Source organism: Rhamphochromis longiceps, linkage group LG15, assembly GCF_057381845.1.
Source record: "Rhamphochromis longiceps isolate RC_006_pf linkage group LG15, R_longiceps_female_GT1.1, whole genome shotgun sequence".
Lineage (NCBI taxonomy): Eukaryota > Metazoa > Chordata > Actinopteri > Cichliformes > Cichlidae > Rhamphochromis > Rhamphochromis longiceps.
The window spans coordinates 27,281,403-27,305,471 of NC_140571.1; the positions used below are offsets into that span (position 1 = coordinate 27,281,403).

A 24,069-nucleotide genomic window follows, 5' to 3' on the forward strand; every position below is an offset into this window, starting at 1 on the left:
CTTTTATTTTGATGGTTTGGGCGGAAGATTAATCGTATAAATTCCAGTCTGAGCTGAAGTAAAAGCCCGTGCTTGTGTTTTTCCTCAGCTGAAACGTCTTCGCGCTCCTTCGCCGGGCAGTCCGGGTCAGGAAAGCGAGTCACCCCTCGCTCTCCCCGCCTCTCTCTCTGCATCGCCCTCCCTCTCACTCTCTAAACTTTGGAGACTTTTGCGCGTCCTGGGCGCATTCTGGATTTGCTGATTTGGAGTCTGAAAACTTTCAGCGCGAGAAAAAACTGGAAAGCAGAGAAAGAAAAAGGGAAAGAGGAAAAAAGGGAGAAAAGAAAGAGGAGGAAAGAAGACCTTCCCTCGGACACCGGACAGGGAGAATGATCCTGCGGGGGGACCAGCTGCCGCTCCAGTGAAACATGTAAGTCACAAAGTGTGAGGCTGTTTCAGCTGCAGACTCGTGTAGGATGGGTTTGCTGTCTGGTGTTTGCTCTGAAAGCTTCTCAGAGACTCACTTTGAGTGTTTCTGTGTTTTTGCCTCCCGTTTGTGGGACATCCACAGAGTGGATCCACAGCAGCCTCCGTGGAGAGGCTGCTGGTTAGCTGAGTCTTCAGCTCTGATGGACGCGCCGTTAATGAGGAAAATCATGTGTGCTTTTCTTTGAGCTGAGTTCTCCTGTGGAAAATGAGCAGATCTGTTTCCATGATGCTGCTGACTGCAGATGTGTGCACATGTTTATGGTGATAGAGACGGAGTGCGCGCGGGAGCGGGTCAGTGTGTGTAGAAAGCGCACAGACTCCTCTGGGTTCTTTTCTTTTGTCTTTTGTCTGAAACCCTGAGTTCAGACTACACAGGCCTAATATATCAGAGCTCTTCAGGTCTAGCACGTAACTTGAGTCCTGTGAGGAACAAGACGTGATGTTTGAAACATGTAAAAACTGTGCGAGCACAGCTGGGACAGTCCCGGGTTTAAACCTTGGCTTAAACAGTTAGAACACCTCGATTATACTTCAACTAGTTCAATTCTTAGATCGATCATTATAAACTGGACTAAGATCTTGTTTAGGAATCAGAAAATCTCGGACTGTGAACAGAGTCCCATGGAAAAGTGTAGAAACGTGACTGGAACCAAAACGGAAACTTTGTTTTTCTTTAATAAAACTGCTTTTAAATTACCACAGTTTATAAAAGATTAGTCTGTGAAGAGTCTTTGATTACTTTGTGGACTTTTTTGTGTTATGTAGAGTGAAATAAGCACCCGTGCTTCATATGTGCAGGTGTGCGTGTGAGTCTGACAGCGCACACGTTATGAAAGCAAAACGCACCAAAAGACCCTGGAGGCACCGTGTAGAAAGTTTCTGTTTGCCGGCTCAGTCAGTGAAGTAGTTTGTTTTTCAGATGATGCTGTCTGTCCATGCAGCTTATCCCAGCTCCCAGTCCACCTGGACAGGTCACCAGTCTGTGGCAGGGCTAACGCAGAGAGACCCGAGGGGCATTTACAGTCAGTGGGTATCCCAACCCCACAGAAAGGCCCCGGGCTGGATTTGAACCCAGAGAGGCGAGCATGGTGACCGCTGCATCAGCATGCTGTTGGTGTGGGTCATGTTTGTGTGTCACAGCATGACAGGAGCTGTGGAGGCTTTGTGCCTTAGTAACGTGTTTCATTGTGAAGATGGGACGGCGGTGACTCCAGAACCAATCAGTGATGTTCGAGGAAATGAAAGATGCATCCTCACAGGTCCTCAGAGCCTCCGCAGTCCCCTGCAGGGAGAGGATTCCTCTTTATCGAGTTCTGACTTTATCAAAGAGCGTCTTGTTTAGGGTCTTGTTTACTGCCAGGTGTTACGCAACCTGCGAAGGCGATACGGCCAAAAACACACCAAGGGTCCCAGAAGGTGAAGCGCCGAACAGGCCGCCTTTAAACGGAGGCGCGAGGTGACGTCAAATGACATTCTGATGACGGGAAGTGTGTGTCTGTGTGTGAGGTGAAGTTACCAATCCTCCAGGTGTACTGAGGAGCCCTGATACATGTACATATTAAAATGAAAGTTATGTTCAAACAGAATGAAATCCAGACGGCGGCGATAAGCGAGAACGAGCTCGCGGTCAGGCGTAGCAGAGAGGAATGTGCTTTAATTAAGCTAAAGGGGAAGATCTGATCTCTCCACCTGCACCGTGAGTCTGAGCCTGGTGACATTTGGTAGGATAAGAAAGAGGCGCTCGCCTCGTTTCCCCTTTTCGTCGTGAAACGGGCGCACAAACTTTTACAAACTAAGCATTGTGATTTATATAATAAAAGTGAAAATGAGTGAGTGGAACAGTAAAGTCACAGGGAACGTGTTTAACGAGGTCCCAGGTGAGACTGGGAAGCTTGTTTTCCGACAGACTTCTTTGTGCAGGAAGAGGTGTCGCCCCCTGCTGGTCATGAGAAAGAATACAGGTTTAAGTCGCTTCCTTTTTTTAAACCCTAGAAACTGCTATATGCACACATGCATTAAAAAACAGGAAAAAATAAATCCCTGTGATGAGTACTTGTGTCAGTGGACCGAGTCAAAGACGGATTCGGCACTGAAGGCTAATTTCATTTAAAATGTTATGCTGGTGCCTAATAAATCATAATGAGCTGTTTACACCGAGTTATGAAGATGAGCTCATCATGTGTGAAATTCATTTGGACATCTTAAAACTCTTCCACTTCCAAAAACATGTTTTTATGCCTTCCAGTAATTAACAACAGTCATAATGTCAAAAAAGGGCTCCATGCTGTGAATGAGCAGCGTAGGTTTTTTTTAGCTGTCCACACTAAGTGCTGTGATTGTGCTTAAAATACAACAGCAGAATCAGTCACCAGCATGGAGCCCCCTGAGGATCAGCACCGAGCTGACAGATCTTTGGAACATTTAGTGTGCTTTAGGCCCTATTTTTGGTTTTGCAGCACATTTCCATTGCATCTGTACGTGTTTGCATAAAGCAGAGAGACATCACTGCAGTGCAGCTGATCAAACAGCGCAGCTTCCAGGAGCGAGCAGAGACCAAAGCGGAGCTAAAAGCAAAGGGAATATCAGACACGCCATGTTGTTGTCCGTTTACTAAAAATCTCATGATGATTTTGAATATCAGTGACCTCAAGGTCAGAGGTCAAGTTTTCTGAATATCCTATGAATGCCATTATTAAAGAGTGAAGCATATTGGTTGAATATGATGGAAACTACACAAAGAAAATGAAGCAGTAAATTCTGAGAGTTAAGAGCTACCCATTTTTGTTGTAAATAAAATAAATAAATAAATATGTCATCGCTGGATTAAAAACTGCTAAACATGTCACCCTGGTCACCCCGTGGTTCCTTCACAGGTATCGTCCACCTGTTGTTGTCACACTTGTGTTGCACAGCCTGAATTGTGTGTCCTCTGGTCCGTGCTGCTGTTGGTGCGTTTAGCTTCGCCTCTGCCGTCTTCACAGCAGACAAAGAGCGTCTGTGTCAGAAATAACGGCTCCACATTGGAGGGCATTGTTTCCGGTCAGCGCGTTGCATCTGCGCTTGCGGGCAGCGCTGATGTTTTCGGCAGCTCTTCCTTTTCACAGTCATCTCTGCTGTGGTCATTTCCCTTTTGCTTCAGGCTAAAATTTCAGCCAATTGGAGTTCAAAATATGCAAAGCGTCATCACTCAGAGGCGTCATGCTCTTGTTCTGCTGGAGGACTGCGTTTAAGTGCGTCTCAGTGTGCGTCGTCCTCTCCATGCAGGCTGGTCAGACGGACACAACAATGGGCCATAAATCAAGCGTCAGGCAGCTCTAGCTGATCTTCTGTACACATGTTTGAGGAGGGCAGTTAGAGCAGTTTCTCACAATAAATTAGATTTACAACCGTGTGCGTGACAAGAACTTGGCTGCAGTGTTGAAAGGACAGGTTCCTGTGTGGGCTTCAGACCTCCACCAAGTTTGAAGAATTGTTAATATTGGGATACTGCAGCGAGACGAGTGCTGCTATGGAGATTTAATCCTGAATGACTTTGTTCTCCACCCCCAAAGCCGACAGAATAGAAAACAAGTGCGCCTGTTTAATAGACTGATTACACATGCACGACACAGAAATCTGAGCGCCACGCCAACGCAGAAGAATAAAGAGCACAAATATCTTAGATTAACATCTCTAGAATATAATACACTCATCTACAGAGTCAAACAGTTTGTCCCTGTTTACCTTCTCTTACTTCATAAGAGAATCCATACTTCTTTCTCTGACTTACAGAAAGGTCTTCACACAGATCCAGACTTTGTCTTACATGATGTCTGAAAGGTGTTTGGGTCTCAGAGGAGTGTTTTTAAGGACTGCATACCCCACAACAGCACCCCTGCAGCCCTAAACTGGATAAGAGGTTAATTAAAAGGATGAAGGCTTGCCCACTGGCATGCTTATGTGGCAGTTAGAGATGGATAATTTCATGCTAGTGAAGTTTTTGCACACCTGAGTCACATTCAAGCCTTTTCTATCCTGTTTTCAGGATTTTAATCAGAATCAATAATGTCGTCAGTATCGATGACATCCCCATCACTCTCCATCCGGAGGCGCAATTCTATTTTCAACTCACGTGTCCATAATACAGAGTAACTCTCTGCTCAGCTTTAAAAACTGTAAAACACATAGAGGCGGGGCTTCAGCCGTAAGCTTTCAGCAGTGTAGTTTCCTGCTGTTGATCTACGCTGATGATGGTGAAGTATTTTTTCTCAGAGTTCGGTGTTTTCTGTCTTAGCTACTATAACATAAAACTGAACTGCAACCCTACTGAATTAGGTCTGTTAAAGTTGTTGCAGGATGCAGCTTCTGGTGATGGTGTGTAATGCAGTAGTTGACGCAGCAGCAGTGGGGAGACTGGTCTCTTACACATATTTACATTTAAACATCAGCCCTTTCCGGCATGTAACCGAGCAGATTTTGGAAGCTGAGCCTCTCTCTAGGCTTCAGCGACAGCAGGTAAAAGACACAGTTTATTTTGTGTTTTTAGTGACTGCACTGATTTAGTGATGACATAAAGGCAAATTCTTCAGTAATGCATCTGTGGTAGGGTCCAATCAGGAAGCAGTTGACACCGTTGGTTTGTTAATTAGACCAGAAAGAGAAGTTAAACAGCAACAAGATAAGAAATACAAAGAATGAGGTGACGCTGACAGAAAATGTTCAGCGTGATGTCGGAAAGTTTTCTTTGATTCTTGTGTGTCAAACATGAGCAGTTTGAGTAAAATGTAGTTGGTTATAATTAATAGAAATCAATTTTAATGAAAAACATCTGTCAGTCTTGTTTTCTCACTCATGTCCAGGTTATTAACCTTCAATGTAAATGAACTTGAGGGTGAGTCACAAAGGTGTTCCTGCTTGTGCAGAGGGGTTGGGCAGAGAAGGTTTGTGTTGCCGAGTCATGTCAGAGCTCCTTTTCCTGCAGTGAAAGGTGATTTTCTCAGTTGTTCTGCAGTGAAACCCTCAGAATAACCTCTGGGCCACAGAATGCCTGGCTTGAAACAGGGGTTTGCAGGCTGCCATCCAGCGCTGCAGACACATGAATCGCCGCCTTTATGTGGTCATATCTACCGCCTTGCTCGCTGACCTCGCTCTTCTTGTCATTCACTCCCATTTCCACAGCGGAGATGGAGCTGGGAGGAGGAGGACCGAGAAAACAAGACGCATGACTTGACAAAGAGGCGAGTTTTCTTTAATGTCAGGAGCTGCATGAATTTGCAGCACTGGACACAACAAAGCTGAACAATGAAATTAAAATCGAGCTCTGTTCTCTCTGCTCTAAATATTTATGATGCAGGAACTGTTCCCAGTAGTAGGACGGCCAAGTTTGCATCAAATGATGAAAAAAATTCTAATTAAAAGTTCCCAGAGACCGAAATGTTTCTGCTCGTCTTTTTGCTTTCTCTACCTTGTACAATTTTCATTTCTTCCTAGTGTGTTGAATAATTCACTGGTTTGATCTGCGGAGACAGAGGAAGTGTGCAGCTGCCATGTAAAGTTGTTCAAACACACCGCTGAGGCCATCTGCTGCCTCGCACATAGAGACGTGACTTTGTTTCAGCATGAGGACTTAGCAGTTTAAGCTCAGACAGGGTGACGACGAGAAAACTTTGCTGCGTTAAACCGTTGAATATTCACTGAATGTGTAGCTTCGGCAAAGTCCACAGCTCAGGTCCACATTATTCTGGACCTTTGGAAACATCAACGGCCAAATTTGTCGTGAGAAAAAATTTGTCTTTGGTTGTGCACAGACAGACGAGGAAACTTTGAAGTAGCTGGGATCAACCATGTGATCGAGGCTTTTCACAGCGTACTCTTTCTGGATTCGCACAGGGATGGATATCAATACCAAAGTCCTAATCAGTTCAGTCACAGAGTGAATGAAGTGCCGTGCAGGCTTCATATATTTCTGATCATCAAGCTGTTCTAGAGACCATGCTAGGTTTGCTAGCCACATGTTGGTCTTCGCCAAAATGACCACACAGTACAAAGTGTGTGTGCCATTATCATTAAATATGCTAACCTTCTTCACTTCTACCTCCTGGATCGGTGCAGATGTGGCAGTACTGCCTGAGTGAAGTTCAGGAGGATGCTGGCTACATGTGCCGTCATGGCAAGCATATATAGGAGTGCGGTGGGTGTATCTTGGGCGGCTTTGGCCTCTTCAAGGAATTCACCAATCACTGGCAGATACATGCAGTATCAATAGAAACACAAGGACTCGCTCCCACACAGCTCTGGTCTTAACATCATGGAGTTGGTAGGAAAACACAAGGACCTGGGGGCCATACCTTTCTTAAGTGTTTTTGATAAATATGAGCCACAAAAAGATCCCAGCAGTCCCAGCCGTTAAGTGTCCAATGGGTTAATGAACAGCTGAGAGAACAACCTGAAGGCTGTTGTGGAGATGCCGTGGTTTCTTCTGAAACTTAAAGACATTCGGAATTTTTAAGCTGTGAACAACTTTTCTCGGTCTTCGGGTCATTTTTGCTGTGATTCATAGTTTAGTATTACGTGATCTTATAACTCAGTAACCATGAAAGAGGAGCCGAGTTTATGCTCTTGCTCAGTTTTTAGCACAGCTGTCACTTCTCTGCATTTTACAGTCTCCTGACAACAGAGACAACAAAATACAATCAAATCAACTCAGCCAGAGTCATGAGGGACCGTCCGAGACACCGAAAACAACCTTTAGATTCACTTCACTGCGTTAAGCACATAGTGCACAGATGATGTCACTTCCTTCCTTGAAACCGCTGTAATTTCATGTTTTCTGTCATCTGCCACTTGGCCCTCTGTCTGCTGAGCCCAGGTGCATTAAAAGTTATTCAAGTTATTCAAAAAAACAGCAGTAGGATATTTTGGTAGATCGTAAACAAAAATAAACAAATAAATACATATTAATATACATATTAATAATGAGAGTAGTTAATTATCAGCCTTCTTAATAATTAATAATAATTGATTAAGTGAGGAATTATCCAGAGAAACTTCATTAGCAGTGATTCAAGCAAACCTGGAGTTGGATATGTGGAAGGAGCAGATTATAAGATCCTGCTTTTAATAAGCAGACTGTCTGTGTGATGCTGCGGGTATTTATTACTATTTATAATTTATACACAGGCGACAAACAAAACCTCCACAAACCCACTGTGTGTGTCTGTGGAAAATAACTGGAAAGGACTTTGGTAGAAAACCTTTGTGACTGTGGTTTCAGCATCCTGCACTGCTGTGTGTGTATACATGTGTGTGTGTGTACGTGTGTGTGTGTTACCAACAGCGATTATGGGGATCAAAATCCTGGTTTGAAGGCATTTTTGAGACTCAAAATGTGGTTTCAGTGGCAGGGTTACAGTTTGGTTAGGGTTAGGCATTCATTTTTCATGGTTAGGATTAGGGTAAGGGGCTAGGGAAAGCGTTATGTCAATTAGATACCCCCGCCCGATGTGTGTGTGTGTGTGTGTGTGTGTGAGTACTGTAAACATTCGTTTCAACTGCAGGAAGAGACTAAATCAGGAAGAGACGAGCTGGGTCTCCACATCGCTGTTCCTCCCAGAGGCCTTTGAGATTTGGATCACTGGATGGTTAACCCTGATAAAGTATAGATGACAGCCTCGCTCGACCTTTTGGTTTCATCTGTGCTGAGATAAAAGTGTCCCGACCTCACAGCCGTCAGGAAAATAAGAGGTGTCAGATGGCTGACAGTGGATGTGTGTGTTTGTGTGTGTGTGATAGATTGGCAGGATCCAGCTGATGGGTGAATAAAACATGAAACAAAGGTGTGCTGACGCTGTGCCTGGAACATCTTCCTGAATGTGGCTGACTAGTTTGGATCCCTGTGTGGGACTGAAATACTCCCAAACGGACACATTCAGATGTGTTATTGGACTTTTTTTTAATTTGGAGACTTTCCACAGTTTTTCATTAAGTTGCAAATCAAGTGACTCTTTGATTATATTAAATTTGATTTTGAATAATGTTATGCTGCAAAGAATGCCACAGAGAGCAAGCCTAGAGTATGGGTACCTGACTGAAGATATGTAATATAAACAGTTTAACCCACTGATGTCGGCTTTATTTAAACATTTCCTTGAAGGATAGAAGTCAGTCCTGTTGGGATAACTACCTTCAGTCTTCTCATGAACTCTCACTCCTCTATAACACCTCCGACCCGTTGGGGCGTGGACGTCAGCTGATGCTTTTGTTCTGTGTGTTGTCGATGGGGTCTCCATAGGTCGGGCTTGTTCCTGTGCCCTCTGTGACCCTTAATAGGTCCTGAGCCATTGTTGCGGAAAACTTAATGAATGAACTGAGATAAGATTTGAATTTGCTTTAAAGCTGCTTCACTTTGCTGAAGTGAAACTCTTTGATACAACAAGTCCTCTCATTAGCTTCTCTCTGCATTGGAGCAGTTTGATTGGTTCCCCGGGGGTGTGATTGTCTGACACGCAAACACATGTGATCTGCAGTCACTCGTTTATTCACAGGTCTCTCGTCAGTTTCAGGGCTGCAGGACACATTTGAATGTGACTGGTGAGAAGCATTTGAAGCTCCTTTTTTGTCATGAAATTATCCATAGTTATGTTGAATTAGGAATTACTGAGACACAGTAAATCTGCATCAGGTCAAGTTGCACTCTACCCACTCTAGAGCGAAGTGGAAGGCTCTTTGTTCCCGCTGATGCTTTTCTGTTGCTCGGACTGAAAAATGACAGCAAATAAGTTGAAAATGGTTCAGAGAGCAAATGAATCATAAAATGTGGAGTTTTCATCCAAGAAAAACAGGATTCATGTTCAGAATATGAAAAAGTCGGAATGCACTATGCTGAAAATTTCCTTCTTCGTCTGCTTTTCCAGGGAGACCTTTAGAGGTGAAGGCGGAGGAGGAAGAGGAGGAAGGTGGAGACTTCGTCACGTTGTCCCGGTGGTTCTGCTGTGGATGACCCTGCACAGACACGGTAGGACTCGATGGTTTTAACTCTGCCTGAATGGGAAAATCCAGGACAAATAGATCTTACTTTTATTTATTCACTGAAGCAGGAAAGCCGTGCTGCCCTCACAGCTGTCACACTGACAGGAAAAAAAAATCACACATATTCTAATAAATAAACCTTCAACCCCTAAACCGCGAGCAGGAATAAAACCGTAATCATCTGAATACTGAAGACACTCCAACTGCAGTGTGTGTTCAGGCAGTAGTTGGAGTTACTGGGTTACTTCCTGATGACATGTTTTTAGTGATGTTTGCTGTGTTATTGGGCAGCGTGGATATTTTGAAGAGTTCACCACTGCAGCCACAGCAGCACCCACATGGAGAACATGACAAATACGTTCACTCGCACTTTAAAACACAAGGAAAACGCCTGCAGGTCACCTCTGCAGGAGAGGCTCAGGAACAGGCATCAGTGTTCTCAGTTACAGAGCGATGCCGTCTGATGACAAAACACGAAACCATCATGAAAATTGAATTTATTTGTTTGTGTATGTGAATGCAAACATCACCTCTTTGAGTTACGGTCAGCTCGACTTTGGAGCTAACATACGAGGAAGTGTAAAAATCATCGGGTCCATCTGAGAGTTGAGCTGCAGTCCTTGGTGCGAGGGGCAAAACGACCCAGAAGGCTGTATTTTTCTTTTTACTATTTGAAAGTAGAAAACCTCACAGCGTGAACACAGATACAATATATAAAACTTCATGCTTGTGTCAACCTGGGAAAAGAAAGAAAAAGGTAGGGGGAAGGATTAGATCCAGGATTTTGATAAACACAGAGCTAGTGCAGGGAGGATGGGCTTCATGTCACGATGTTGGTTTCAGGTACAGAATGAATTAACAGTAAACAAACCTTTATTCAGGTGACCCAATAGTCCAAAGGGGCTGTGGATACACTAGGCATGAACAGGCACACCAGCAACCTGAGGCTTTAAAGCAGGGGTGGGGAACTCCAGGCCTCAAGGGCCAGTGTCCTGCAGGTTTTAGATATTACCCTGGGTCAACACACCTGAAATAAATGATTTGTTCATTACCAGGCCTCATTACTTTGGTTGTGTCCGAATTCAGGGGAAGGATGCTTAAAATGCCATATTTGGAGGCAATGACGTCACAGCAACGCGACGAAGGCTGTCCGAATTCAAAGAGTACTCAAAATGTGGCGACAAATGCGTCTTACTTTTCCACAAATTTTAAGGATGGGTCCGATGTATCCTTCGTGTCCTACCATATCCCAGGATTCATTGCTGGTCATAGAGGAGATTTGTTTCTGATAACGACGGGGGTCGAAGCGGGAGCAGAAAACACTTTCAAATGTAAGTATATGAAAATCTGGTTGTACAAAAGTTAAATTGTTATAGCGGTCGTGTTGTTAAGCTTTGGGCATCTGCATAGACTTTTTTTTTTTTTAATTTTATTTAAATAACCGTAAACCAGCTTGTATGGTGGGTCCCGCAGTTTTTCATGTATTGCCGCTTACATACAGCTAATTTAGATTTTTTTTTAATTGGTGACATGTTATGGGGAACAAAGACCAAACGACTTAATTTATTAAAATGAGGAGAAAACGATCACCTCTTCACTGGGGTGAAGAATTGGGCCGCTATGGCGTGGAGGTACAAGAATAAATCAATTTACACATCATATTCATATGAATACGGTCCTATTAACCCTCATGCTGTCCTATTACCCCACAGCAGCAGTCCCCAACCTTTTTTGCGCCACAGACTGGTTTATGTCAGACACGGAGCCTTTAAGGTGTCGCGGATAAATACAACCACATAAAATGGTCCAACCAAGACAAAAACTGTGGTATCTTGTAAATATATTAATAAACGTGAATGTACTGTGTAATTGTGTAACTTTATTAGCAGCGTTCTCCTGAAAATGCAGAGGCTGAGGAGAGGAGAGCAGGGAGAGGATGGACAGACTGTTTTCACTTCTAGAAAGATTAGTTCCAAAATGAGTTATGCATTAAGAAATTAATTTATTTGGATATATTTGTTACATTGTTATATGTGTTGCATTAGTGTAGAGGTTTTATGTTATTAATAAATTAATTAATTAAAACAGTAATTGTCACTGAACTCAATTTGATTTACAGGTATTTGTAACATGTATGAACATAATGCTAACTTTGAACAATAGTACTTGGATATTTATTTGATAGCAATAAAGTAAATAACAAAAAGCTTTAAACAAGAATTAAACAACAGTTTTAAAGATGAAAAAACAATATTTTCAGTTGTTCACACAGGATTAATCTGAGTGACCTGTTCCTGGACGGTTTCTTTCACAACTGTAATAGATTACAGGAAGTCTCTGGCAGTGTTGCTGAATCTGCCCGAGCAAGATCAGACATGGATGGGGTGCTGCAACTGAGACCCGCAGTTTGTCTTTTCTGGTCTGCGAGTGGAGAATCACACAGGGTGGTCTGCAAAGAGAGCTTTAGGATGCTTCCTCCCACTGTCCACTGCATTGTCCATCCACAGGGTTTGCAGGCTGGCTCACTCGTGGCTGCCACACCACTAAGATGTTTTCAAAAATATGCAAGCAGGAGATGGTGGATGCTAAATTATTAGTATAATACTTGTAACTCTGTAGCAGACAACAGTTTGATAAAGTGCTATGTAAAAGAAACCAAAGATTAGATTCTATAGGTTTCAAAGACCTTTGGTTTATATATTTTATACAATACAGTACATGTGTATGAATGACTGGTGTTGTGCCAAAAAATGATAGTCTGCCAAAAACTGATTGCTCTTATTTAAACTGCTATGAATAACATGTTGGTCTATAATACGTGAAACACATGTCAAATGTATCCCTCGTGAATGATATCAAGTCACCTTGAGCCACAAACAACATTCCTGTAACAAGGTAGAAGCTGCAATCAGTTGTTGGCAGACTTTTAAATATCCTTTATTTATCCAGTTCAAAAAAAAATGTTGTTGACATTGAAAATTTTTTTTTTATGAGTAATCTGGTCAAGTGGACAGCAGACAGCGCAACAAATATATCAACAGCTCTGTAAACATACTTTAAGTGGACAAAAAAGATCAGATTGGTTATAATGTCGGTACAATAACACAGAGTTATAAAGACACTTGAAAAACAGGTCATTTTTAAATTATATAACCGCTTTGTGAACCCTGTTCACCGAAGTCTATTTACCAACATACATAAAGATATTACACACGGAAACATTGGAAATCAGTTTTGGCAGGCACTTTTTGGCACAACACCGGCAATGATTCAATTATCCATGTAATTAGCTGAGTAATTCCTAAATGTGTGTAGATTAAAGGAAATTATTTTACCTGCATATGTTTGTCTCTGTTGAGCCTAAGCTACAAAACGTGCCGGCGACGACGATAAGGTTTTTCTAGCTCCTCGAGAATTACAAATGTACAAAAAAAACGGAGCGACATTTCTGGGTCCATTTTAAAGTTTTCGAGTTGTGGCGCTAGTGACCATAAAAACACGGAAGTAAGGGCAGACTTGAAGGCTAAAAGGCTGTCCACAGCCCATCTGTTATGTTGCATACTCATTGTTTGTTCAATAAAGTTTCTATGGAGAAAAAAGGGGGCTGTCCACAGCTGCTCACTTCCTGACTACCTGTCCATCTAAGGACACTACCTTGTGACGTAGGTAGGTAGTGTCCTTATGAGCATCCTTCCCCTAAATTCGGACACAGCATTCAAGACATGTTGAGGAGTAATTTAGCCATTTAAATCAGCTGTGTTGGATCAAACGCACATCTAAAACCTCCAGGCCCTTGAGGCCTGGAGTTCCCCATCGCTGCTTTAAAGCATACAGGAGGCAATAAGGGAACAGGAAACACAGCTGAAAGTAATCATAGATAATGAAATAAAACTGGTAAATCATAACAAGAAAACAGCAAACACACAGAAAAGGAGAAACTAAAGCTCAAGGAATCAAAATGAAGCTGCACCTACAGATTATTTCAATCTCATTATGTTCATCAGTAGCACGTCGCTGCAACCATAGAGAACCTCCCTGAGACCGAAACCGCTGCTGAAACACGAAAGTGTGGCAGTGAAGACTGTTTGATGTCATTAAGGTGCTCACAGGTGTAGAACACAAACATGGATCTTTGTGTGTGTTTTGACCACCCTTCCTCCAGTTGACACCGGAATCATTCAGTGTTTGTGGAGGACTTCCTGAACGCTCGCAGCTGTGAGGGCAACGCAGCACAAAATTCTTCCTCTGACACAGCAAAACGATAAAAGGCCCTCAGCAGCCGTCAGAGCGACTGCACAATGATTAAATGTCAGAGTTTCAGAGCGGAGTAAAGTCTGCTTTCACTCTCAGTCTCATTTTGTTCACTCGTTGAATCTTTGGAGTGAACATGAATGTGAAGTTTTTCCTTGATTAAAGCTGCTCGCTCTGTGATAATTGCTTTAATTACAATGAATCTGTGCTTCTAATGACATGAAATCATCCATTAAATGTCATTTTCAGATGTTTGTGTGATTATTTTAATTAAACATGGGGCTTGCTTGCATTTCCTTTCCCTGTGAAAATGCCTTTTATTGTGAAAGGCTCGTGGACATGACCGTTTTGTGTTTCTTTGCTTTGTTCATGTTCTCTTTGTGTTCAGCTGCTGTTGGGAAAAGACGCTGCGTTTTTGAGGGAGTGCTCATGCTCTACGTTCCTCTGAATAAAGAAATGAGCCACGTGTAAAAGATTCTTTCGAAGCTTAAACTATGGGAAAACCGGCATTCCCAGGGATGCAGCGTTTTCATCTGACAGCAGTGATCTTTCATTTTGTCTCTTCTTCTCCCCGAGTTTCCATCGTTTGCGTCCTGCTTCATCCCACTTTGTTTTTTCATATTTTCCATGTCTGTGTTGGAGCATGCCTCCTCTTCTTCATGCTTCCATTAACGAGAACCACCCGCCATGTTCCTGAAGCCTGCAGTCAGATATCTTTTCCATCTGGTTTATTTTTTATTCCGTGGAGAGCATGTCAGCAGCGATCATGCTCTGATGCTTTCATTCATTCATTCCCATGAGGTCAGAAATTCATCCTCTCACATCCATGCATGTCTTTCTGTCGCAGGCATCACTCTAACACCTACAGACGTCTTTTTGTTTTTTACTTTAACCTACCCAATGTTTGTGAGTGGTGTGAGGGAGGTTTGGTTCCTGGAATCAGTTTCACGTTCGATTTGGAGCCAAATTAGACAACACTGGGCCAGAAACCTGTTCTGAAGCCTAACGGAGTTTAAAAAGTTTCGTTTTATAGATTAAAGCCGCTGTGTTTAATGATGTGTGTTTAGTGATTAGTTTGGTTATTTTTCCATGGTTTTATGGTTCTGTTTAAAAACAGAGGAGCGCTCTGGAAAGGTTTTTTTTGGTGTTTTGTACTCTGATTCAATCCTCTGTTTGTCAACACTTTCCTGTAATCCAGTTATGTTTTCCTCTGATTGTTCAGCTTTTGGCCAATGAACTAATCAAACATTTGTTGGTTGTTTGCTTCGTTTGTATCTTTCTGGTTACTTCATTTGTTCAGAGGATCAGTTTGATTGAAACTTGGTTTGTTAGTGTATTTTCTTTTTCTCCTCACTGTATGGCTTTTTTCAGAGCTTGTGTCTGAATGAAGGTGTAGTGGGTGGTGCCCACAGACTCATCTGTGCAGGTTTGGGCTCTGTCAGCCCGACTCTGCTGTTTTTATTATTTTTATTTTATTTCCATTGGAAATGTTGACAGAAGGTTACCTCAGCAGAAATGAAAGTTGTTTATGTTCATCAGTGTGGCTTGCATTAGAGCACTGTACCTGGACGTAGTTCTATAACGGCGTGTAAACTGAGTCGAGAGAAAGGATTTTCTTTGTTTTTCTACAGCATTAAATTACATGGATTAATTTTCATTTAAAGAGATATTTCATGTTCACGAGTCAAAATAAGCACAAATGGCTGCAACCGCTGGGTCTCCTCAGAAACGTGCACCCAGTACAGACTGCATACAGTCATTGCAAGCTTATTATCAAGGGTTTGACAAACATGCACGCTCAAACTACTCTGACAGCGCCGGCTCTGGGTGCCAGTGGCATCGGATGGGACCAAAGTTTGGCCAAATTCTTGCACGGCAGCCGTGGGAAAAGTGGGGCATCCACAGACTTTTGGCCATGTGAGTGTTTTTCTTAGATTTCAGTGTTCAAGGAGAAATGCAGGAGTGGAGGACCGAGAGCAGGGAACTGCTGGCTGTCCATGTTTTCCATGTTTCTGCCAATAACACTCATTAAACTGAAAAATTCAAACTCCAAGTGAGAGAGAGACAGAGGGACGGATGATCGAGAGAGAAAAGCGAGGGGCGAGCAAGAGGAAAGAGGTGAAGGGGGGGGGGGGGAGAGAGTACGTTTAATGCATTTTCCATACCTCATCAGCAGCTGCAAGCCAAACCGCGAGGTTCACACACACTCGTAAAGTTCCCAGCAGTCCTAAACCACAGCACACACACACATGTGCACAGGGGTTAGCGGTGGTCGCTGTTCTTCTGGTGACAAACACATAACCGACATGTGTGTGCTGCTGCTGACCGGCTGATAAACTGCAGCTCTGAACCAATCACACAGGAAGCTGTAAATATTAGAGAACGAGCGAGGGGGAGAGAGAGAGAGAGAGAGAGACCTTTGGTCTGACAGCAGCGTGGGGCCTTCTCCTCTCTGACACGTCAGTCCGTTAAGGGTCACATGCCAATCTGTTTAAAGTTGCTGTGCCCTCCAAACACAAGCTAACGCTGTAGCTGTGGGTCTGGTGAGGTTCCAGTAAATGTATTCTGCTGTTTGTTCTGAAGCTCTGAAGTTTCCACACACTCAGCAGAGCGCAAGTCTTCCGAGTGCTGCACCACAGTACAACTATTGTTGCAGAACCAAAGTATTGCACTGACTGAAAATGATGCAACGTATCAGCTTCACGGAGCAACTCCCATCAGGACGTTGCTCTTACCAATTATCTCCCCATTTCTTACTGATAAACACGAAGCCTGAGTGAAATGCACAGGCTGACAGACAGTGCTGAGTTGTTTTTATCTGATGACGTGAACATGGGGCTTTATCGAGATGGAACCAGAAGCTGTAGAAATGTGCTTTCTGTCACTTGCCAAAACTAAAAGCAGCACGCCTTCCTAGCTGCTCAGCTCGGTCACTGACCTGACAGCGGAGCATCTACACTCGACCTTACAAACACAACTCTGACTGTGATTCCAGTTCCCAGATCTCACAGTATGACCACAACGTTTGACAACATAATGCTCAGACTTCCTGAGTTGCTGGTGATTTGTTTCAAACCATCCATTTTCTACTGCCTGTCTGGATTTGAGTTGTGGGGGCAGCCATCTAAGATAAGCACAGACTTCCCTGATCCTGAAATCTTCCTCCAGCTTATCTGGGGGAGCACGGTCATTTCCAGTCTTGCAGAGAGATGGAATCTGTCCAGCGAGTCCCGCGTCTGCTCCCAGCATGACATGCCTGAATCACCTAAACTGATTCCTAAACTATCCATCCATCCATCCATCCATCCATCCATCCATTTATTGTATTTTGCTTATCCAATTCAGGGATGTGGAGGGCTGGAGCCCATACCGTAGGGCGAGAGGCGTACACCCTGGACAGGTCGCCAGGCTGCTGCAAGGCTAACACACAGAGACAGACAACCTTTCATACTCACGAAATAAAATCCAGTTTTTAAAAAAAAAATCTGGTCCTGTTTTAATGATTAGTCAGCAAAATATGTAAAAAACTTGTTCTTTGAAGTGAGGAGTGTGCTCTGATATTGGAGCTTTCATCTTTAAAAAAAAGAGTTTCAAGTCTCATGAAGTCCAAAAAGTTTTTCAAAATATGATTAATTAATAGTTCATTTCCCACAAACATGCCTTTTGTTTCTTCTGTTTTCTTTTTCTTAACGTTTCCGTGCGTTCCAGCATCCTGCTGGCATCTGAACAACGTTTAAAATCTTTTCCACCCTGACCAGAATTTCTTTTTCCTTCCTGCCGCTGACTCGCTGTGATTAGTTTTTGTCCCGTCTGGGCTCGGAACGTTATCAGGGATCAGCAGCCGCAAATTGTTAATGTCACCCTCCACCAACACTGCTAATTAATCATAATTATGGTGTACTGAATTTTTTAGACAGTAAGGAAATGATTTCAAGCCTGGGCGCCTAATGGCTGCCCACTGCTTCACAGTGTGAATGGATTAAATGCAGAGAGGAATTTCCCCACGGGGGATCAATTAAGTATACATTATTATTATTAAATTTCGGTGTGTGGTTTTAAGGAATCGATGCAACGCAGCCGATGAGACGTGAGAAGGAGCAGCTGAGGTTGTGCACACATCTTGCTGTGTTCTTCATAATACACATAATCACAGAAAAGATTATTAGACATGAAAGACACGAAGTAGCGTTTGTGTTAAAAGAAGATTTTTAACTGCTCAGAAATCGTGTTTAAATAAGATCCTCCGGTCCTCCTCGGTTAAGTCGTTCCTCTGGAGGCAGCGAGAGGCCGGGGAAGGGTCGTTCCTACATATTTCATAATATGATGTGGGTGTGTGGTTGTGGGACGGTCCAGATTTTATCAGCCAGCTTGGCGTCCTCCCCTCATCCCTCAGTTTTTATCTCTACCTTCACTTTTTTTCTGTTTTCTCTTCTGCACATGTAACTAAGTACATTTACTTTACACCTTTTGTGCTGTACATATTTATTTCACGGTTACAGTAACCAGTTAACCAGTGTAAAATATGATGCTTGGTTATACTATAAAATAAGAAATCTGACCAGAAAATGAACAAATGAACGGTGTTTCGCTTCCAGCTTAACTTGACGTGACAAGTTGTTGTTTTTCCTCTTTGATCTGTTTTTAATCGTCAGTTTGAGGCTGTTTATTGGACACTCTTCTCACTCTTTTCCAATAATAATCAGAGGAAATAATGAGCATAATAGTGGGCTGATACATTACTGAGCAAAATTACATCCACCCCTTCTAATCTTCATTACAGATCTTTAAAGGTTCCAGCAGAATGTGCACCGTTAACATGAAACTACTGAAAATGCATCATTCAAACTCAAAAGGTGCTGATTATGAAATTGACTGAGTACTGCAAAATAAAGATATTTCTAAGTATTTTTATCCAGCAGCACAGACGATGCCACACTTTTTTTTAAAGAGTTACTGTGTTGCTGTGAAGCCTTTCAGTTTGCAGAGAGTCCAGCAAGTTTGTTCCATATAACACGAGCATCGGTAAAAGAAAAGCCAGTTTTATGCCATGAAAATATCTGTTTCACATCCGTTTGTTCATCTTAGAAAACCCAAATGTATTCTGTTGATAGTTTTCAGTTTCAGTCTGATTGGTTGGCATGAGACTCTCTGATTGATGGTTTTTGGTGGGAGTTGAGATGAGGTGTTCAGCAGCTGGCTGTTTCCCCACCTTCACGGGAGCATATCCATATATATCTCCTACTGAGCATGCTTCATATGATTGTTTTGGTTTTCTTTGTGTCACTGTAGGGTCTTTCCCGTATAATATGAAGGGCTTTGATGTGACTGTTGTGATTTGGTGCTAAATAACTAATAGTGAAATGAACTGAATTGTTGCTGTGTGGTGCTATTTACTGTTTCAAACCAGAGACATGTTCCAAATGTCCTGTGCTGTAAACTTTAGCGGTATGTATTTTCTTCAGTCGTGTGAATAAGCTCTTACTTTGTGTTCGTCTCTGCTTTAAAAGCAGCTGGGCAGAGATGAAGGTTTACTTGAGCCCAGTTACAAAACCTGGACGATGATGTCACTTTTGGCCTTCAATTTTCTTGTTGAGCGCAAACAAGGCGATACTCTGTCCTCTCTCCTGTTTTACACATCATCCCTTCTTCAGTCAGCTCTACCTTCCCCCCCAACTCTCGGATGCCAGTCTTGATTATCTCCCAGTGAAAGACAAGAGGATGATGTGAGGGAGGAGCAGGAACACCTGGGAGAGTGATTCAGTATTCACCTGCAGAAAGAGAAAAAGTGGGGGGAAAAAAAAGTAAAATTCCTCTTTCACTATGTAATTATTGCGCTTCGGGCGAGCTTATCTGTGCTCATTTCAGTGCTTCAGGTGTGTGCCGTTCATGTTTGAAGCTGGAAGAGAGCAGCTGTCGATGGATTGAAATCCGGGGTCTGAGCTAGCCACCCTGTTTGCATCTTTTGAAAGACCCTGATAGGTTGTCCAAATTATGGAAAATATTAGGCATCATGTAAGTGCAGTCATTGTGTAACTAGTCCAGCTGAATAATTGACTTCTCTCACAGCAAAGTGGAAACAAAGGGTTTTCTATGGAGCTCATATACCGTGTCAAACTGAAACAGACATACTGTGTTGACTCAATATTGTCTGAAATATCTCTGTATGCAGTGTCAATATTTTCCTCTTTGGAAGAGGCAGCTCCTGGGCGAGGTGTTCTGAGCATGTCCGATCCCAGACACACCGGAGAGATTATGTCTGTCAGCTGGCTGTCAGCTGGTGAAACCAGCATATCTGAGTCTCCTGTAAACAATTTTTCTATGGGGACGAGATCATTAAAGAACTATATTTTATGTGTGTGGAAATGCTCAGAGTCAAATTAGTTAGAGCTGTAAATCATCATTTCTTGGAGGAGAGGCAAGTCTGTTTCTGACCGATGATTGGCCAACAAATGTTTCTTTCTGTAATTGCCATGTTTGTTGTTGTGTTTCAACCGCAGGACCTTCCCTCAGATTACAGAAATTCTTATAAGGATCTCAGTTCCTGTGCAAGAATTTAAACTGTAGAATGAGGCAATAAATTCACTTCTGATAAGGTCTGTTTATTCCTGGAAAAATACCTGATTAAGGTGTAAAATTATCAGCAGTTTCAGGAACTCCTGATCAAGGGGAACGTCACGGTTGTGATATATCAGTTCTTGGAAGTAAATCTGTTTGGATGTGGGTCAGTGAGTGAGGATTAGTGTTGGAGGTTGGCTCAAACAAAACATAATAAAACATAATAATTAGTGCTGCACTTCACTAAGTCTGCAGTTAAGGACTGTACACATTTTACTGTAGTAAAATGTGTCTGAACATCAGGACCAGCGCTGTAACTCCATCGTCTGATGTTCTGAATGAAGTCACCAAGAACCTGAGTAACAAATTAATATCTGAATATTACAGGCCAAGAATGGTTTTACTCTCAAAAAGATGGAAACAAGCTCTCTGTTTTTATTCTCTACATCATCACCGCTTATGAAGAAAGACCGCTTCAACATTTCCTGCCAGTAACCCTGTCTCTTTGTCTGTTAGATGACATCTGCCTGTAAGTACGGGTGTCTGGTACAGCTTTGCATTATGAGATGGTCTTGTAATGACTAGTTCCTTTCAAGCGCACCCAAGGCTTGATTGGGTTTCTCTTTTGTAGTCGGATCTTAAAAAGTCTTAGATTGTAATAAAAAAAAAAAAACACTTCAAGTTCTAAAACTGAACCCATGCTGGAAAAACCTGTGACCTGTTGAGCATTTATCAAAGTTTTGTCTCTAAAAAGCTACATCTGAAGTGTTCGCTGAGGGAAGCGACTTCAATTTCAAACCTTTTTGAAGTTTTGTCCCGTGTGTAATTTGAAGAACTTCTCACAGATTCTTAAAGTGAGTTTAATTTTCACAAAGCATGATTCAGATTCCTCTATACTGCAGACTGATACTGACCACAAAGGCATTCTTACATTTCATCCAGCATGGTAGGCTGTTGTGCCTTCATTTGGAAGAAGTGTGCACGGTGTTTGGACTGAACTGTGTTCAATTTGTAGGTGGGAAAGAAGGAAAGCAAAGAGAGGGGATCAAGAAGGAAAGCAATGGAGCGATAACAGTGAATGCCTGAAGAAGAAGGAAGGAGTAGAGAGGAATGCGAATGAAAGAATGTGAGAGAAATGCTAGAAAGGACAGAGAGGTGAAAAGAGAGAAGGGCAGGTTGATGGAAGCCAAATCATCTATAGGATTATTTTCAGGAGAAAGGCTGAAAGGGGCAGAGGGGGCTTTTATTTTTAGTGTATTTGTGATACCGGAGAATTTAAGATGAAGTTTGGCTAAGCTCCTTGGGTCACAATGAAATACCAGGTGTGCACTGATATCTTGTTGATAACAGAAATGATGCCAGAAAGTTCCTATTTCAAAAATCCTCTCTGACCTTTCCTCATTCTGTCATTTTCTAAGATCTTGGGGGTTAAGGAAAGGTCTCTCATATCTGTTATCAGAGTGGGCAGGTTTTAATACTGAGGACATGGTTAGTTGGCACCACTGGTGCATTAACAAATTTGCAAAATTAGTTTTTAAATAAGCTCTTCTCTTCGACGCAGAGATGCTGTACCAAACTCACTACAGACTCACACCAGCAGCTCTGAGTAAGCCCGATAAGAAAGACTGAAAAGGCTCCTTCAGTTGCTTGTTGTATTTCATCATTGGTCCTGATTGTAAAGGTGCAACAAACAGAAGTTTATCTTTATCTTTCACAACGACAGCAGTTTATCAGCCACGTTAGCCAACATCAGCTATCTCTGGTGGTATCTGCTGTGTCAGCATGCTCATTACGGATTCTGGATTTTAACACCATGTGATCACGCACAGTATTTCAGAGCCCACACAGTGGTGTTTTGGTTATGTTCAAACCCACTGGTCAGCCTTTAAATAGTAAATGTGAGTCTCTGTGCTACTGTATTACTGTGATAGACTGAATAGGATACTAGTGATTGAGCACCGAATCGTTATTGACCTCGTTCACATACTGCAGATGACGACCTAGCATGAGTGGACTGATATCAGGTCAGAGAAGGTGCTGAACATGCAACAAGAGCTAAAGTCTATGATGTAAATTATGATCAGGCTGACTAACCACTGATACTATGAGCACACCAGAAATGTTGTGAATACAGCATCATTAATGAACAGTTATTACAGTTTGATGTGGTTTGTCTTGAATTCTCATTATACTATTATCTCAGAGAGTATTAGGAAGTCCTCGGCTGTGTGCAGCTCTTCTTTAACTTTTTAAGGACAGTTTAACAGTCCTGCTTGTGGAAGATAATGAAAGATTCACTTCACTTAGAACTCACAGTGAATAAGAGTGAAGCAGAGCACACAATGGTTTTATGACCCATCGTTCTGTAACTATTAAATTAGAATTTCATTGACTGGAATAGACTTGAGGTGTTTCTACACACACTTAAGTATTATTATTATTTTTATTATAGTGGACAGAAAAGCCACAGCCAAGTATGAGGAAATATATGAATTTTAGTTGAGCCACCATCTTATAATTCACTTCATGTAATGCAGACTTTGGCAGAGGCTGAAAGCTGCCACTGCTGTGATGTTGTCACGCTGGACGGAGGCCAGCAACTTGAATAGAACCCAAGCGCAAACACACAGGGCGGAGGCAAGAGAGCGTTTTAACACAATTTATTGGTGAATATATAATATATGTGAAAACACAAGGACGTGGCATCTGTGGTGTGGAAATGTAGCCGTGGAACTATTAGCGTGGCATGAACGTGAGGACAACTAGATCTAGGCAGGTAAGTATTGGTCACACTGGGGAGAGAGGAGAGTGGAGTTAGAGCTGGGTTAAAGTGGATTACCAGAGAGGGTAAGTATAACAGTTTTTCCAGCTTACTTGCAGGAGGTGGAGGTGTGGTATTGAGGGAGAGGTGAGGGATTTCCTCGGAGTTTGAAAAAGGTGAAATAGCTGACCTGGGGTTCGTTGGATCCAAAGTGGTGAGTGAGCAGGAGGGCAGGCAGGTGAGGTTTGGAGATATTTCCCAGTGAGGTGGAAAGAAGCTGAGATCCAAGTGGTGAGCAGCAGTCGACACTGGAGAAAAGGTCCTGAAGCACAAGAAACAGCGCGAGTAAATCTACTTGAGAATAGCAGCATGAATGTGAGAGCCGGTTACCAACATCAGGTAACTGACGAACTGGCAGGGAGGAGATGACAGCGCAGAGCTTAAATCCCTTTTGGCCTGATTGCCCCAATTAGCTCCAGATGCGTGAAGCTGAGGAAGTCCTGCCCACGGGCGGAGCCAAGGGTGCTCTGGCACTGATGGAAATTCCCAGCTGCTCACCCAGACCATGACAGATGTAGAGGTCGGCTGGATGTCTTTCTTCAGAAAACTTAAAACTTCAGAAAATATAAATTTCTTTCATTTTATGCCTTTATTTAACAGAGACAGTGACAGAGGGATGATGAATATCAGGAAACCAGGACGTTTGTGCCAGAGCTGTTCCTCTTTTACCCTAAACAAGATTTGGAGTTGCTGTAGGTTTGCAGGCTGTGGATGTTCTTGTTCCTTGTTTTACAAAGTGTCCCCAAATGTTCTCTCCTGGTGTTGCAATAGTCACCACAGTTTAGGAAACAGGCGTTCTCCTGTTGGATATTTGTCTTCTGACATGAGCTTAACTTTATCAGTAGGTGAACCTTTTCTTTCTAAAACCTAACCAAGTGTTTGTGGAGGCAAACAAATACTCCAAGTTTGTGAAGGTGATAACTGGTGAAAGAGGCAATGTAGGATTTTGAAATTTGTACCATTGGTGC

At 42.6% G+C, this 24,069-nt stretch overlaps 1 protein-coding gene across 3 annotated transcripts in view; it reads left to right on the forward strand.

Moving 5' to 3' along the window:
• Positions 1–24,069, forward strand: part of adgrg6 (adhesion G protein-coupled receptor G6) — a 99,946-nt gene continuing 75,877 nt past the window's right edge. Inside the window, exons 1-2 of one of the 3 annotated variants that reach the window (XM_085383230.1) lie at positions 1–409; positions 9,360–9,460. In XM_085383230.1, the coding sequence (XP_085239356.1) occupies positions 408–409; positions 9,360–9,460 (103 nt within the window). In that variant the 5' untranslated portion in view covers positions 1–407. The remainder of the gene's footprint in view (positions 410–9,359; positions 9,461–24,069) is intronic. The other 2 variants (XM_085383231.1, XM_085383232.1) reach the window with 2 other exon arrangements.